This window comes from Scyliorhinus torazame, chromosome 14 (genome assembly GCF_047496885.1).
Source record: "Scyliorhinus torazame isolate Kashiwa2021f chromosome 14, sScyTor2.1, whole genome shotgun sequence".
Classification (NCBI taxonomy): Eukaryota; Metazoa; Chordata; class Chondrichthyes; order Carcharhiniformes; family Scyliorhinidae; genus Scyliorhinus; species Scyliorhinus torazame.
Genome location: NC_092720.1, coordinates 22,159,393 through 22,177,220, shown reverse-complemented (window position 1 = coordinate 22,177,220; position 17,828 = coordinate 22,159,393). Strand labels below are relative to the sequence as shown.

Here is a 17,828-nt window from a genome sequence, read left to right as displayed (position 1 = left end):
ATTCTACGGGGAAGCCGTCCGGGCCCGGGGCCTTGCCCGTCTGCATGCCTGCCAGCCCCCAGACTACCTCCTCCAACCCAATCGGGGCCCCGAGTCCCTGCACCCACTCTGCCTCCACCCTTGGGAACCTCAACCGGTCCATGAACCGCCTCATCCCTTCCCCCTCCCCGGGGGGTCCTGTCTTGTATAACATTCCGTAGAACTCCCTGAAGACTTCATTGACCCTCTCTTGGCTCAGCACCATTTTGCCTTCCCTATCCCACACTCCCCCAATCTCTCTGGCCGCCTCTCTCCTGTGCAGCTGGTGCGCCAGCATCCTGCTCGCCTTCTCCCCATACTCTAAACTGCCCCTTCGCTTTCCTTAGCTGCGCCTCCGCCTTCCCCGTGGACAGCAAGTCAAACTCCGCCTGTAATTTCCGGCGCTCGCTCAACATCCCCCCCTCTGGGGCCTCCGCGTACCTCCTATCTACCCTGAGTATCCCACCAGTCTCTCCCTCTCCTTCTCTCTACGGGACCTAATGGAGATTAACTCTCCCCTAATGACCGCCTTCAGAGCCTCCCAAACCACTGCCACCGTCACCTCTCCTGTGTCATTCGCTCCCATATAATTCTCAATACTCCTCCTTATCCCCCTGCACACCTCTTCGTCCGCCAGCAGCCCCACATTCAGTCGCCAGAGAGGGCGCTGACCCCGTTCCGCCCCCAGTCGCAGGTCCACCCAGTGTGGGGCATGGTCCGAGACCGCAATGGCCGAGTATTCTACCCCCTCCACCCTCGTGATTAACGCCCTACTCAACACAACAAAGTCTATTCGCGAATAGACTCTATGGACATGGGAGAAAAAGGAAAACTCCTTCGTCCTTGGCCGCGTAAACTTTCAGGGGTCCACTCCCCCCATCTGGCCCATGAACTCCCACAAGGCCCTGGCCGCCGCCGGCCTGTTTCCCGACCTGGACTTGGAACGATCCAAGCTCGGATCCAAGACCATATTAAAGTCCATTCCATAATCAGGTGACTTTTCTCCAAGTCCGGGATCCTACCCAACACGCGCCTCATAAAGTCCGCATCATCCCAGTTCGGGGCATATACATTCACTAGCACCACCCGGGCCCCCTGCAACTTGTCACTCACCATTATATACCTGCACCCCTTGTCCGCCATGATGCTCCCCGCCTCAAATGCCACTTGTTTACTGACCAAAATAACCACTCCTCTTATCTTTGAGTCTAACCCCGAGTGAAACACCTGTCCCACCCATCCTTTCCTTAGCCTCGTCTGGTCCACGAGCTTTAGTGCATCTCTTGCAACATGGCCACGTCCCCCTTCAGCCCCTTCAAATGTGAGCGACACGGGACCGCTTGACCAGCCCATTCAGGCCCCTCACGTTCCACGTGATCAGCCTGGTCGGAGGGGTAACCAGCCCCCATCCCGCCGACTAGACATCTCCCTTTTTCGGCCAACCGTGTGCCCCCGCCTCTCTCCTCCAGCTCCCCCCCCCCCCCCCCCCCACCCCGGCGGCCCCCCCGCCCGACTCTCCATCCATACCCCTCACCTGGCTACCCTTCAGTCAGCAAAGCAGCACCCCTTCTCCCCAACTCCTCCCCCCCCCCCCCCCCCCCCCCCCCCCCCCGCCGCCGCCAAGCATCTGCTTAGCTCTGGTTTCCGCCCCCCATTGTGCTTCCGTGAGTCAGCTCACCCATGCTGACCCCGGCCGTTCCCGCCTATATATACCAACCCTTAACTTGTTGCCTCCTTCGGGCCACCCTCCCCCGCAGGGTAGAGGGGCAAGCGCCATCTGGGACCTCCCCGTGCGCCGGACAGCCCGTCCCAGGCGTTTCCCGCCCCCTAGCGCCGCACACCTGGAAAACAAAACACCTGGAAAACAAGCAAAACAAAGAACAGAACCCCCAACCAAAGTAGGGCAGACATGCCCATAAGCTTGTGCTTTACCCGCCGTCCTCCCCTCGATTCCTCCCCACCCGCACATTTCACCCCCATACAGCAGTCCCTTAGTTCAGGCCCAGCTTCTCCAGCCTGATGAACGACCTCGCCTCGTCCGGCGTATCAAAATAGTGTTGCCTGTCCTGGTATGTTACCCACAGTCTCGCCGGGTGCAGGAGCCCAAACTTCACCCCTTTACCGTGGAGGACCGCCTTCGCCCGGTTAAAACCTGCACGCCTCCTCGCCAGCTCAGCTCCCAGGTCCTGGTAAATTCGGATCTCGCCATTCTCCCACTTACTGCTCCGCTCTTTCTTCGCCCACCGCAGGACTCGCTCCCGGTCTGCCAAGCGCTGAAACCGTATCACCATCGCCCTCGGTGGCTCGTTTACCCTCAGCTTTCTGGCGAGAACCCTGTGCGCCCCATCCAGCTCCAAGGGCCGGGGGAAGGCCCCGCGCCCATCAGCGTCCCCAGCATTGTGGCCACATACGTGCTCGCGTCCGCCCCCTCCGCTCCTTCAGGAAGGCCCAGGATCCGCAGATTGTGGCTCCGAGACCTGCACTCAAGGTCATCCAGCCTCTCCTGCCACCTCTTATGGAGCGCCTCATGCACCTCCACTTTCACCGTCAGGCCCAGGACCTTGCCCTCGTTCTCCGCCATCTTCCTCCTCACCTCCTTGATCCCCTTTTCCTGCGCCTTCTGGGTCACGACAATTCTCTCCATGGAGGCCAGCATCTCCGTTTACAGCTCCATGAAGCAGTTTTTCAGAGCTCCTGCTATTCTCTGGCCCACTGGGCCCATACCTCCCGATCCTCTCCGGCCGCATTTTGTCCTCCCGGACCTTCTCGACCTTCCCCAGGGTCACGCGTCTGCCGGCTCTGCTCCTGATCCTCTCCCACGTCTGTTCCCACCCCGGTCCCTCCTGCTAACTGCTGCCACCGCTCCTTTTAGCGGCCCGAAACACCGATCCCGGCGGGATTTGCCGTTCGCATGACCTAGCAGGTAATGGCCGCTACCGGAAGTCAGTCTTGAACACACTTAACGACCCAGCCTCCACAGCTCTCTACGGTAAAGAATTCCACACATTCCCTGCCCTCTGAGAGAAGGGACAACTCCTTACCTCTGTATTAAATGGGCGACCCCTTACATTTAAGATTATGCTCTCTGGTCCTAGACTATCCCACACAGGGAAACAGCCACTGAGCATCTATCCAGTCAAGTGACTTTGAATCCTTTATGTCTCAATAACGTTGCCTCTGAGAGCTGTGTCACTCCAAACCAAGGATAATCTGGCCATATCTCCTCTCACCCCATTGTCACAACCAAACAGGAAATCTATCCGGCCCAAGATGGGCTTTCTTGTTTTTGTAATGTCATGCTTCATAAACATGCCATTCGGTCAACTGATGCCATTCCCTCCTTAAAGGTCGAAAGACGTTCAAGGCAGTCTCTTAATCATAATTCCTGAGAGATAATTCCTGAGAGAGGTAACTTAACATTGGCTAAGCTGCCAAGAATCATCATTTCTTCCAGATAAAATCCACCAAACATTTCTGTTCTGGGGTTAGGGAAAGAGCTATCCCGTTAGTCTAATTTCACTGCTCTTTTTCCATAGCCCTAAAAAGACTAGCATGTCCTGAACTACATATGTATTAAAGAATCGTAGAATGATACAGTGCGAACAGAGGTCATTCAGTTTTTGTTTCAGATCTTTGCGAGAGCTTCAGATTTCAGCCCCCTCCTCTTTCCCCAAAGCCCTGAAAAATTTCCCCATTGAAGTATTACATTTTGGAAGTTACCACTGAATCTGCTTCATGCCACCCTTTCAGAGAGTGCCTTCCGGATCCTAGCAACTCAGTTTTAAAACAAATTAATAATAATATTGCTTCTGGTTCCTTTGCCAATTGCTTTACATCTAGATCCTCTGGTTAGTGACCATTCTGCCACTGGAAACAGTCTCTCCTTATTTACACTTCCGAAGACCTTCCAGGTTTTGAACACCTCTGCCAGATATTCCCTTAACCTTCCCGGCTCAATGGAAAACCTTCTTCACTCACTCCACATAACCGAAGCTCTTGGTCCCTGGTAGCAGTCTAGTGAATCTCCTCAATGCCATTTCCGAGGCCTTGGTGCAGAGGATAGGCCACAGTACTCCAGCCGAGGCCTAACCTGTAAACTACTCACTCGCTTGCTGTCTCCAGTGGACATGTACACTGGCTAAACTGCAGATTGTGAAACCAATATACTGTGAATGTTCGGGTATAATCCACAAATTAACTGTGACGAAATTATGACCATTTGGTGAGGTAGTTTGACTACTTGATGATTAAACCTTTGTTTCCACTCTTTCTGCCTTTCAGCCAATGTTCTCCGTCGCACCAGGCCTAGCGGCAAATCCCAACGCAGCCTTCAACCCCTACCTGGGACCTGTCTCCCCCAACTTGGTACCTGCTGAGATTCTACCCAGTGCACCGATGCTAGTAACGGGGAATCACGCCCTCCCGGTCCACACCGCAGCTGCAGCACAGAAGCTGATGCGAACTGACCGTCTGGAGGTGAGCTGGGAGCCTCTTTTTTTTTCCCCCTTCCTCAACGCCAAGGAGTCTTGGTGCTTTACGCTGCGTGAAACCACTGTCAATGTGCACTGGCCGTTTTATGATTGGGCACTGCAATTGGCCGCAGAAAATTGAAATCATCGGAACCAATTAGAGCTGGGAAAATCCATTTGGCCTATTTTTCCTGGACTAATAAGAGCAACCCCGGGATGCCCCAGGAATCAGCAAAATAAACTCCCCTTTCGGATCATTGATAAAATGGAAGGTTGGTTCGATGATGTCAATTAGGCAGCTCTGTGCTTTGATCCATGCTCAACACAAATTGATTATGGCTGTTCAAGCTCATTTCAGCTAGGCATTATTTAATGGGTCAATAAGAGTGACACTGGATTGCCCTGGGGGTAACAAAACAAGAATGGGCATAACTGTCTCACTTGGGTGCCCAGCAATACAATAAAGAAGCAAATGGAGCTGAAAGAAGCTCAGGATAGGAGCAAGAAAGCCCCGACGAAAGCAAAGGGAGCCTGCCCAACGATATGAGAATGTTGTTATCAGTGTATAACTCCGTTTGCCTACTGGTGGGGAAAGGTCTCAATTGTGTCGGCAGGCAGTGCTTGCTTCCTCGCCAGGGCGACCTGGGCATGGACAGTGCCGTGGAAGAGAGGTGAGCAGCCAGAGACATCCCACCCACCTTCATTCATGAGTCCCATGTATCTTGGACCAATAGATAGAATGGAGTCAGCTTCAGTTTTCTTCACTGATTTAATGGTTTGCTAGCATTTAGTACAAAGCTACTAAGTGTCAGCTGATTTGTCAGACTGGACAGTGACTCAGAGCTTGAGAACATGTTGCGCACCAGCAGTGACAAACACATTAATACTTTTGGAAAAATCCGCTCTGGCACCTGTTTTAACAACACTTTGTGGTAACATTCTCCCTGTGTGTGCGTGGGTTTCCTCCGGGTGCTCCGGTTTCCTCCCACAGTCCAAAGAAGTTCAGGTTAGGTGGGTTAGCAATACTAAATTGCCCCTAAGCGTCCAAAGATTGGGTGGTGTTACGGGGGTAGGATGGGAGATTGGGCCTAGGCAGGGTGGTCTTCCAAAGGGCCGGTGCAGGCTCGATGGGCTGAATGGCCTCCTTCTATACTGTAGAGATTGTATGAATAGGAGAGGAATTTTGTGCAAGAATATTAGAGTTTTCCTCAATTTTGTTGCACATTAAAATTCTAACTCCTCGGTTACTTGACAGCTTGCAGAACGTGTCTCCTCATTACATACTGACCAAGGTTATCTGTGTGCCTGGCGAGTTAGTTGTGGCTGAGTGCTTAGCTCTCTTCTCTGAAGTCAGAAGGTTAGGAGTTCATGGCTCACTTGAGCACAAAATTGAAGACTGACAGTCCAGTACTGGTACTGAGAGAGAGCGGCATAGTCTTTTTGATGAACTCTTAAGCCAAGTTCTATCAGTTGGATGGAAAATAACAAATGGTGCTACTTCAAAAAAAGAAGTGGGGAATTACCCTCCAATGATCTGGCCAATATTGTACCCTCAATCAAAAATAAGGGGCGGGATTCTCTGACCCCCCCGCCGGGTCGGAGAATCCCTGTGGGGGGGGGGGGGCAAATCCCACTCCGACGCCGGCTGCCATATTCTCCGGCGCCTGTTTTCGGGCGGGGGCAGGGATCACGCCACGCCAGTCGGGGGCCGTTGGCAGCGCCGCCCCCCCCCCCCCCCCCCCCAGCAATTCTCTGGGCCGAGCGGCCGTCTGTTTCTGGCCAGTCCCGCTGGCGTGGATTGGACATGGTCCCACATGACGGGACCTGGCTGGTAGGCCGGCTGGTGCGGTCCTCGAGGGGGGGGGGGGGGGGGTGCGGGCCATGGTGGCCTGGCCCTCGATCGGGGCCCACCGATCTGCGGGCGGGCCTGTGCCGCGGCAGCCCCTGTAGGGCTCCGCCAATGGCTGGCGCGGAGAAGTCACCCTCCTGCGCATGCGACAGAATACACCGCTCGTCTGTGCATGCGCTAAACCACGGTGGCAGTTCTCCGCATGCGCTAACTCGCACAGTCCCTTCAGCGCCGGTTGGCGGCGCCAACCCCTCCGGCACCGGCCTAGCCCCCGGAGGTGCGGAGGATTCCGCAATGTCCGGTTGGCCTGACTCCGGAGTGGTTCACGCCGTTCTTGGCGCCGGCGTCGGGCCAATTCTCCGATTGCGGTGAATCCCGCCCAAGGTTGTCATTATCACATTGATGTTTGTGGGGGGTTTGGTGTATTTTTCTTCTTCTTTCTTGGCATCACTGAAAAAGTCAGCATTTATTACCCACCCCTATTTTGCTAGGCTATTTCAGAGGGCAGTTAGGAGTCAACCACAGTTCTGTAGTCTGGAGTCACAAACGGGCCAGGCCGGTTTAGGACAGCAGATTTCCTTCAGTAAGCAAGGTTGGTTTTACAACAGTTGACAATAGCCTTTCGGTCACCATTACAGAGCTTTCAATTCCGGATTTTATTAGTTAAATTCAAACTCCAGGATGAGATGGGATTCGAACCCATGTCCCCAGAGCATTAACCTGGACCTCTGGATTATTAAGCCTAAATCTTCTAGTCTCACCTGTCGTAGGCGTAATGGAGGGTGGGACCAAGATATCGGCAGACAAGCAAAAATTCCATTGACCTCGGATGGAATTTCCGGTCCCAGGGTGGGCGGGACTGGAAACCCCCACCTCTAGTCTGGTGAAATTACCACGGCGTCGCCACCACCTCCCTGTGAACAATGTGTATATTGTATGGAATATAAAGGGTTAACAATTTGATGTTAATACTTCTCACCACCAGATGGAGATAAGGAGCAGTCATATAAATATCATGTGACTCCAGGGATTCTGGGAGAAGGTGTTGAGGTGTGGGATAGATTAGTTGCATAGTGTAGAGTTCTGTAGTTAGAGTAATCGTGTAGTCTAATTTATAACTTATACCTTGTGACTTGTTCAAATCTTATTAAGTAATGTAAATAAATCAGCTTTATTCATTTACTTAACTTGATGGTCCTAGTTAACGCTACGTTATTAAGACATCCTGGTAGACACAACAGAGGCCATCACACTCCCCATATTGATTGCTACATTTCATACAATGACTACAATTCGAATGTACTTTATAGGCTGTACAGTGCTTTGTGATAACCCAAGGTCTTGAAAGGTGCTATATAAATGCAAGCTTCTTTTCAACGTTTCAAGTAATTAGCAGCTTTGAAGTTTTTGAATTGTGGAGGTTCCCTCCAATCTAATGCCCACCAAGTAACGATTCTCAGTCTGACCACAGCGCAAGACCACAAGACTTTAAAAAAAAAACTTTAGAGTACCCAATTCATTTTTTCCAATTAAGAGGCAATTTAACGTGGTCAATCCACTTAGCTTGCACATCTTTGGGTTGTGGGGGTGAAACCCACGCAGACCCTGGGAGAATGTGCAAACTCCACACGGACAGTGACCCAGAGCCGAGATCGAACTTGGGACCTCGGCGCATGCACCACCCTGCTGCCCCTAAGACCACAAGACTTAAGTAGCTTAAATTGACTGACAAAAGCTGAAAGAGTAGTATATTGTACCGGGGAACTGTACGGTATCAACTCACAACCTTTAGGATTTGTGTGACTGAAGCGGGGTAGAGGAGGAGTTTTTTTTTTAAACGGGGGAGTTGTTAACATTTGAAATGTACTGCTCGAAAAGTTGGTGGAAGCAGATTGAACAGTGATTAGCACTGCTGTCTCACAGCTCTCCGGTTTCCTCCCACAGTCCAAAGATGTGCAGGTTAGGTGGATTGGCTATGCTAAATTGCCCCCTAGTGCCCAAAAAGGTCAGGTGGGGTTACTGGGTTACGGGGATAGGGTGGAGGTGTGGGCCTAAGTAGGGTGCTCTTTCCAGGGGCCGGTGCTGACACGATGGGCCAAATGGCCTCCTTCTGCATTGTAAACTCTATGATTCTATGAAGAGCAATTTTCAAACGGCTACTAGATAAATAGCTGAGACGGATCAAAGAATTTTACAGGAAAAGAGAATATTAGCTGGGCTAATTGGACAGCCCTTTCACAGAACCAGAACAGGCAGGATGGGCAAAATATTCTCCTTCTGTGCAGTAAAATCCTTTGATTCTAGCGCTCTGCACTGTGAACTCATATGGTCACAGTGACAGACGAATGTGAATCTATTCTATTGAACTGAGGCTGCCTGAGGGCAGGTCACAGCCGTCTTCTGCTTTCTATAAGACCTAACGATCAGTAACTGTGACATTATGAACGCAATCAGCTAAGTTGATTGATTTTGCATGGTAGACACAGTGCTGCTGTTTCACAGCGCCAGGGAGCTGGGTTCAATTCCAGCCTCGGGTGACTGCAGAGTTTGCACTTTCTCCGCGTGTCTGCGTGGGTTTCCTCCGGGTGCACCGGTTTCCTCCCACAGTCCTGAAAGATGTGCAGGCTAGGCGGGATGCTCTTTCAGAGGATCGGTGCAGACCCGATGGGCTGAATGGCCTCCTTCTGCATTGTAAACTCTATGATTCTATGAAGAACAATTTTCAAACGGCAACCGGATAAATAGCTGAGACGGATCAAATAAATTTCTTATCATAGAATTTACAGTGCAGAAGGAGGCCACTCGGCCCATCGAGTCCGCACCGGCTCTTGGAAAGAGCACCCTACCCAAGGTCAACACCGCCACCCTATCCCCATAACCCAGTAACCCCACCCAACACTAAGGGCAATTTTAGACACTAAGGGCAATTTAGCATGGCCAATCCACCTAACCAGCACATCTTTGGACTGTGGGAGGAAACCTGAGCACCCGGAGGAAACCCACGCAAACAGGGGGAGAACGTGCAGACTCCGCACAGACAGTGACCCAAGCCGGGAATCGAACCTGGGACCCTGGAGCTGTGAAGCAATTGTGCTAACCACCATGCTTCCGTGCTGCCCTCCAGGAAAAGAGAACATTAGTAGCAATTCTATGGATTACTCAAATTAAGTTAATTGTCACCCATAATAAAGTACATGGAGTTTTAAAAAAGGGGGGCAGGTAACCCCTTCAGCCTGTAGATTCTAATTATTTGAAAAGTGTAGTGGGGAACGCAGCTTTAAGAGTGAACAAGCAGAACTGGCAGCGTCAGGGCAGTCATGGTTATCCACTGTTCCCTCGTATCTCCTTCTGTTAAGAGGAGTCACGCAACAGAAAGAGGGAGAGAACAGCCAAGCGGAATTCGCTGGAGATCTTCCGGGCCAATTGTTATACGGCTGTGTTGACTGCCGTGATCCTCAGCTGCTGCAGGAAAATCTGGGTCCTTTCTAAATGGTCCAATCATTGTGGCGGCTTCTGATTGCCCGAACTTGACCGGTCTCTGTGACGACTGGAATATAACGCCGAGGAAGGTTGGATCAAAAAAGCGGCACGGTAGCACAGTGGTTAGCGCTGTTGCTTCACAGCTCCAAGGTCCCAGGTTCGATTCTCGGCTTGGATCTCTGTCTGTGCGGATTGCTTGGGGGTCCTCCGGGTGCTCCGGTTTCCTCCCCCAGTCCAACGTTGTGCAGGTTAGTTGGATTGACCATGCTAAATTGCCCTTAGTATCCAAAAACGTTAACTTGGGATACGGGGATCGGGTGGAGGCGTGGGTTTAAGTAGGGTGCTCTTTCCAGGGGCCGGTGCAGACCCGACGGGCCGAATGGCCTCCTTCTGCACTGTAAATAAATTCTATGAAAGCTGGCTGATTGTTGCTCGACCTCAAAATTCCCCTACCTGCCCACTCGTTATGCACAACACGGCTTCTCTCTTCGGAGATGTGCTGCTGCCTGATTGTTGAGTGTATTCATGGCGGAGATCAATAGATTTCTGAGTGGTGAGGGAATCAAGAGGACTGGGCGGGAAAGTGTGAAAGGTCAACGATGGTGGGGGCAGTTCCAAGGGCGACCAAGGCTGCTATTTCCTATGTTCAAATATGAAAGGAAGTTACTGTTTTATAACACTCCTCACATCCTCGCTACTTTACAGCAAAGTGGAGGGTCTTTGAAATGTAACTGCGCTGAACAAAAATGCGCCAAGCATTCTGTGCATCAAGCCCCCCAAAACATCAATGGGCTAAGTGGCCACGTAATCTGCTCCAGCAGTGAAGCTGAGGGATAAATGTTGGTCAAAGCACAGAGAGAGCTTCTCTACTCTTCTTGACAGATTGTCACGGAATCGTTTCTGTACACCCGTGTAGACAGCCAGGGCCTCAGATTAATGTTTCATCGAGAAGAAGGCACCGTCGACAGAGCATCACTGCCTCAGACATGCACTGAATTGTCACTCTAACAGGTGTGCATTCTAAGGTCTCAGGAGTGGAATTTTACCCGACAACCAAGGGCAGCATGGTAGCCCAGTTGCTTCACAGCTCCAGGGTCCCAGGTTCGATTCCCGTCTTGGGTCACTGTCTGTGCGGAGTCTGCACGTTCCCCCCGTGTCTGCGTGGGTTTCCTCCGGGTGCTCCGGTTTCCTCCCACAGTCCAAAGATGTGCAGGTTAGGTAGATTGGCCATGCTAATTGCCCTTAGTGTCCAAAAAGTTTAGATGGGGTTACGGGGATAGGATGGAGCTGTGGGCTTAAGTGGGGTGCTCTTTCAAAGGGCCGGTGCAAACTCAACGTGCCGAATGGCCTCCTTCTGCTCTGTAAATTCTATGTTCTATAAAATACCGTGGATGCTGGAAATCTTAAACACAAACAGAAAACGCTGGATAAACCCATCTGGCAGAATCTGTGGAGAGAGAACCAGAGTTAGTGTTTCAAGTCCATTTAACTCATCTACAGAGCGACTAACAGAGTTAGTGTTTCAAGTCCATATAACTCTTCTATAGAGCTGTAATGGGATGGAAATGTGATGGGTTATATCATTGCGGGAGTGTGGGGGGCAGATGGAGAAGGTGGACCAGAATAGATCAGCAATAAAACGAGTGTTGGTAAACGTTTTGTCAAACAGCATGAGGGAAATAGAAAGCAAATGAAGGTGAGCATGGTGAAAGAGACACATGGAAAGCCAGAGCATTGCCCTTCCTGTAGAGGCCAGCGCTGTGACATTAATGCCACTAGCCAAGGGGAGAATCCACAGACAGTACGGTAAACGATTGAATCATTTGCATCTATAATGTAATGGGAAAGATAAGCCCAAGGGGCTTTTCAGAAGCAATTCTCAAACAAAATTTGATACTAAGCCAGATGAAGAAATATCTGTTTCGGAGGAGGTAGGTTCTACAGAGTTTTAAAGGAAGGGGTAGGTAGCGAGGTGGAAAGCTTTAGGGAGGAAATTCCAAACCTTAGAGCCGAAGCAGCTGAAGGGGCCGGTGCTGTAATGGAGCACCAATAAATGGGAATCATGGAATCATTACAGTGCAGAAGGAGGCCATTTGGCCCATCAAGTCTGCACCGACCATCAAAAAGAGCACCCTACATTGGCCCTGTCCCCGGGCCCTATTCTTGTAACCCCACCTAACCTTTGAACACTCATGGGGCAATTTAGCATGGCCAGTCCACCTAACTTGCACATCTTTGGGCATAAAGGGGCAATTTAGCACGGCCAATCCACCTAACTTGCACATCTCTGAACTGTGGGAGGAAACGGGAGCACCCGGAGGAAACCCACGCAGACACGGGGAGAACGTGCAGACTCCAGACAGACCGTCGCCCAAGGCTGGAATTGAACCCGGGTCCCTCGTGCCGTGAGGCAGTAGTGCTAACCACCGTGCCGCCTTCCTTGAATGCTCAAAGAGCGAGAATTGAAAGGGCACAGATGTCTCCGATGGTTGTCGGGCTGGAGAATGTTGTTTGATTTGGGAATGGAAACGGCATGAAGGGATTTGAAAACAAGGATGGGAATTTTAAAATCGAGGTGCGGCCGGACCGGGAACCAGCAAATCTGGCCCACGGCACGAACCAACCTGACTTGTTACATGGGGAAATCCAGCTTCTACGTATAGTTAAGACATCGTGATTCATTCCGCTACTCATCTTTGTCCTGCGCTAAACTAAACACAGCTGTGTTGGACCCCATGATGAACACAAACCTTTGTGCTAATTTAATCATCAAATTAAAGATGCGAAGAGCATCATTCTTCCCCTGACTGCACTTAACTATAAACACAATAAATTAGGCAGTGGCACACACATTGCGAATATAAATTACATCCTCTTTCTCTAGCTTTATTAAAAATGGATTTTATGTACAGTAAACACAAATGTAACAACATCAACTACCAGTCACGTAGCAATTTCACTGCAGCAGGAACTCGTATTTATGACGCACCTCCAACACAGGAAAACATCCCCAAGACACTTCACTTATCAAACAAAATTTAGCGCCAAGTCACACAAGAAGCTATGACAGGTGACCAAAAGAGGTAGATTTTAAGGAATGCCTTAAAGGCAGAGGGAGAGGGGGAGAGATGGAGAGGTTTCAGGCGGGAATTCCAGAGCTTAAGGCCTAGGCAGCTGAAGGCAAGGCTGCCAATGCAGCAAAAGATGCCAACATGCTTGACAAAAATAGGTGGGAATGAAGATCAAGAAAAGGCTGTCATGAAAGGAGCGATGCAGCAAAGGAAGGACTATTTAGAAAAAGAATTCTAAGGTCCTCATGGTTGAAGGATCTGCCATTAAGTGTAATTGAGCAGAGAGGACATGCAATGGACCGTATTCAGGGAACTGAGGTTGCAAGCATTTTTCTAAGCTGGTTCTCATTGTAAGAATGTCACTAGCAAGGCCAACAGTTATTTTTCATTTCTAATCATGGGCCTTCGCCTTGAACCACTGTGATCCAAGGGTGCTCCTTCAATGGTGTTGGGGGTGCAAGATATTGGGCAGGATTCTCCGTCCATTCACGGCAGCGGGAATCTCTTGTTCTGCTGCAGTGACTGGGAGATTTGGCTGGGCGTCAAATTCTCCGTCCTCGCGAGCAGCGGTTGCCATGATATGCACTCATGCACATAATGAGATACAGACAGGCAGTGATCTCTTTGCTGAGCATCTTCGGTCTGTGCGCATTCAGGACCCTGACCTTCCTGTTGCTTGCCATTTTAACAAAAGACCCTGCTCCCATGCCCACATGTCTGTTCTTGGCCTGCTGCAATGTTCCAGTGAAGCGCAACGCAAACTGGAGGAACAACATTCTAGAATCCATCATTAAGGATGAGATTTCTAAATTCTTGGAAGTGCAGGGTCGGATTAGGACAAGTCAGCATGGATTTAGTAAGGGGAGGTCGTGCCTGACAAACCTGTTAGAGTTCTTTGAAGAGATAACAAATAGGTTAGACCAAGGAGAGCCAATGGATGTTATCTATCTTGACTTCCAAAAGGCCTTTGATAAGGTGCCTCACGGGAGACTCCTGAGTAAAATAAGGGCCCATGGTATTCGAGGCAAGGTACTAACATGGATTGACGATTGGCTGTCAGGCAGAAGGCAGAGAGTTGGGATAAAAGGTTCTTTTTCGGAATGGCAACCGGTGACGAGTGGTGTCCCGCAGGGTTCAGTGTTGGGGCCACAGCTGTTCTCTTTATATATTAACGATCTAGATGACGGGACTGGGGGCATTCTGGCTAAGTTTGCCGATATTACAAAGATAGGTGGAGGGGCAGGTAGTATTGAGGAGGTGGGGAGGCTGCAGAAAGATTTAGACAGTTTAGGAGAGTGGTCCAAGAAATGGCTGATGAAATTCAACGTGGGCAAGTGCGAGGTCTTGCACTTTTGAAAAAAGAATAGAGGCATGGACTATTTTCTAAACGGTGACAAAATTCATAAGGCTGAAGTGCAAAGGGACTTGGGAGTCCTAGTCCAGGATTCTCTAAAGGTAAACTTGCAGGTTGAGTCCGTTATTAAGAAAGCAAATGCAATGTTGTCATTTATCTCAAGAGACTTGGAATATAAAAGCAGGGATGTACTTCTGAAGCTTTATAAAGCATTAATTAGGCCCCATTTAGAATACTGTGAGCAACTTTGGGCCCCACACCTTAGGAAGGACATACTGGCACTGGAGCGGGTCCAGCGGAGATTCACACGGATGATCCCAGGAATGGTAGGCCTAACGTACGATTAACGTCTGAGGATCCTGGGATTATATTCATTGGAATTTAGGAGGTTGAGGGGAGATCTAATAGAAACTTACAAGATAATGAATAGCTTAGATTCGGTGGACGTAGAGAAGTTGCTTCCATTAGCAGGGGAGACTAGGACCCGGGGATACAGCCTTAGAATAAAAGGGAGTCACTTTAGAACAGAGATGAGGAGAAATTTCTTCAGCCAGAGAGTGGTGGGTCTGTGGAATTCATTGCCACAGAGGGCGGTGGAGGCCGGGACGTTGAGTGTCTTTAAGACAGAAGTTGATAAATTCTTGATTTCTCGAGGAATGAAGGGCTATGGAGAGAGAGCGGGTAAATGGAGTTGAAATCAGCCATGATTGAATGGTGGAGTGGACTCGATGGGCCGAATGGCCTTACTTCCACTTCTATTTATTATGGCCTTAACATCTTATCTTCCGGTTAGGCACGCTACAGCCTTCCGAATTCAACAACTTCAGATGATCAGCTCTACCCCACCTTGACCCATTTGTTTTCATTTCATTTTAACTGTCTTTTACCACTTCTTTCTTTCTTAATATATATTTAATTCCCCCACCCAAATCTTATCCACCTTTCCTTCACCTTTCTCCTCGTTGCTTCCCACTTCCCCATCCCCCACATCTACAGTTCATCCTCTGATGTTAGTTTCTCTGCTGTTTGACCTTGCACATCTTTTGTCCTCTCTGGGGACTGCCATTAGCACTCTTTCCCCTTGGTTTCTGTGGCCATTTAGCACCCGGTTTCCCTGGGTTTCTGTGGCTATGACTCATCTTTCATTCTCACTCCACAGTATAAATATTTCCCACTTTCACTGTCTGTTAGCTTTGACAAAGAGTCATCGGATTCGAAGCGTTAGTTCTTTTCTTTCCCTGCAGATACTGCCAGACTTGCTGAGATTTTCCAGCATTTTCTCTTTCGTTTCAGATCCAGCATCCACAGTAATTTGCTTTTATACAGGTAGTACAGTAAGAAGCCTTACAACACCAGGGGAAGGAGCAACGCTCCGAAAGCTAGTGACATCGAAACAAACCTGTTGGACTTTAACCTGGTGTTGTAAGGCTTCTTACTGTGCTCACCCCAGTCCAACGCCGGCATCTCCACATCATTTATACAGATAGGCAGTGACAGACACCCAGTACAGCGAATCAACACACAGGACAGAACACAACCAATCACCAGGCAGAACACTAGAGGGTGGTCTCCCACTATAAAACACACGAGGCATCAGCACTCAGCCTCTTTCCACTGGTGAAAACTAGTGACAGTCAGAGTGTATATATCAGTTAGCACCTTCTACATGTGGCTCAGAGCTAGTCTGGTCTAGTTAGTTATAGTAAGCACACTTAGATTAGTAGAGTGCCAAACCCACAGCGAACTGTGTGCACTGCTTAACAAGTTCAATAAAACGTATTGAACCAACATCACAGTTTGGAATCTACTTTCAAGTACAACTGCATCCAGTTGCAGTCCGTGTTACCCCAGGGTGAATAACACGACAGCGGTATTGGGGTGGACTCGCAACGGAGAATCCCGGCCAATTGCTTTGATCAGACCTGACAGCCAAGTCGAGGAAGTAACAACCTTGTAAGTTCTGATGCTTCTGCGGCCACTGTCCTCCACCTTGCCCCTTATCATTGTGTATTGCTCTTAAGTTCTGCCTGGAAACCCTACTGTTTCGATGGCGTTTTCCTCGACTGTTTTAGACCGTCCAAGAAATGAACCAGGAGATGTTCAACCTTATTCAGCCCAAGTCTATTCCCAAATTTTAACTGGATTGATCTAGACGTTGTGATAAAAAGTAGAGAAAGGAGAGGAACTGGCAGGTGGCTATTTCTATTCGCTCATTTTACATTCTCACACAAAGTCCAAATTGTCCTGCTAGCCAATCCATTTAGAAAGTTGCAAACTGTGAGGAGAGATTGGGTTGGCTGGGACCATTTTCCCTGGAATATCGAACGTCAAAGACCGCGAGTTGGTCTGATTGAAACAGATAAAAATCTTTAAAATCCTGATTGGGTAAATGCTGGATGTTCGTTTCCCCGGTTGAGGAATCCGGAACACGGGGCCATACTCGCAGAATAAGATGTAACACATTTACTACTGAGAGGAGGAGACATTTCTCCATAAAAAGGGTTATCGATCTTTGGAATTCTCTACCCAGAGCCCTGAGGATGCTTAGTCATAGAAGATATTCAAGGCAGAGATCAATAGATTTTGTGATACCAAAGTAATTAAGGTCTATGAGGATAACACGGGATGGTGGAATTTAGAAAGAAGATCAGCCCGATCATATAGAATAATGAAGCCATGTTATTCTAGTGATCCTCGCCCTTTATCTTCATCCAGCATGTACATTATTAGTGAATATTGAAAGAAATCCAATTGTTCCTTGTTTTCTGCACAATTCTTTGCTTCCCTGGTGTTCTGTTAAAGAATGATTGAACGTTCATGTTAAAATATGCATTGAGCTCCCCAAATTGCCTGGATTCTTCAGCAGATATTTAAACACAGCATCCTCAGCTTGGTGTCTGCGGTCACAAAGGCATGCTAGCCCGCAGGGGATCCATCATGGCCAGGCGCGAACTGCGATGTGTATACATACCTGAGCAGGTACCTCTCAAACAGATCAACAATGTAGGTGCATGAGTGAGGCTCTTCCGGATGTTCCATCTATATCTTGAGTATAAAATCATCTCAAAGGGGAACTATCTTAATTAAACAAACTCTCTCCTCCCAAGGTTCTGACAGATACTCAATTGTGGTCGTCCTACTAGGTTTGGTCCTAGCTGAAAATTGGGCCTGGTTGTGTTTATGATTTACCACATCAAACAACAGAATCTATGCTTTTGATTGAATCCAAGGCTGCAATTCATCCTTCTCCGGACAGTGAATGACTGTTTCTAAAGCTTCCATCAAGGAGATGAGAAAAGGTGAAAGGCAGATTCACAAATGGATCCATTGAGCAACTGAACTTTTATGTACCATTCCTGACCTCTGATCTCTGCTCGCAGCCGGGGCCTGAGAATTGGATTCTGTGCTCCCTAATTAAAGGGAGGGGAAAGTTGGTCAAGCCTTCTGGAATCATAGAATCCCTACAGTGCAGAAGGAGGCCATTCAGCCCACCGAGTCTGCACCAGCCCTCCGAAAGAGCACCCTACTCAGGTCAACTCCCTGCCCTATCCCCGTAACCTCACCTAACTGTTGGACACTAAAGGGCA

At 49.4% G+C, this 17,828-nt stretch overlaps 1 protein-coding gene across 14 annotated transcripts in view; it reads left to right on the top strand.

Moving 5' to 3' along the window:
• The window catches only part of mbnl1 (muscleblind-like splicing regulator 1), a 396,632-nt gene that overhangs the window by 321,025 nt on the left and 57,779 nt on the right, over nucleotides 1-17,828 (top strand). For all 14 annotated transcript variants that reach the window (XM_072473809.1, XM_072473821.1, XM_072473819.1 and 11 more), the window contains one exon: nucleotides 4,300-4,494. In XM_072473809.1, coding sequence (XP_072329910.1) covers nucleotides 4,300-4,494 — 195 coding nt within the window. The remainder of the gene's footprint in view (nucleotides 1-4,299; nucleotides 4,495-17,828) is intronic.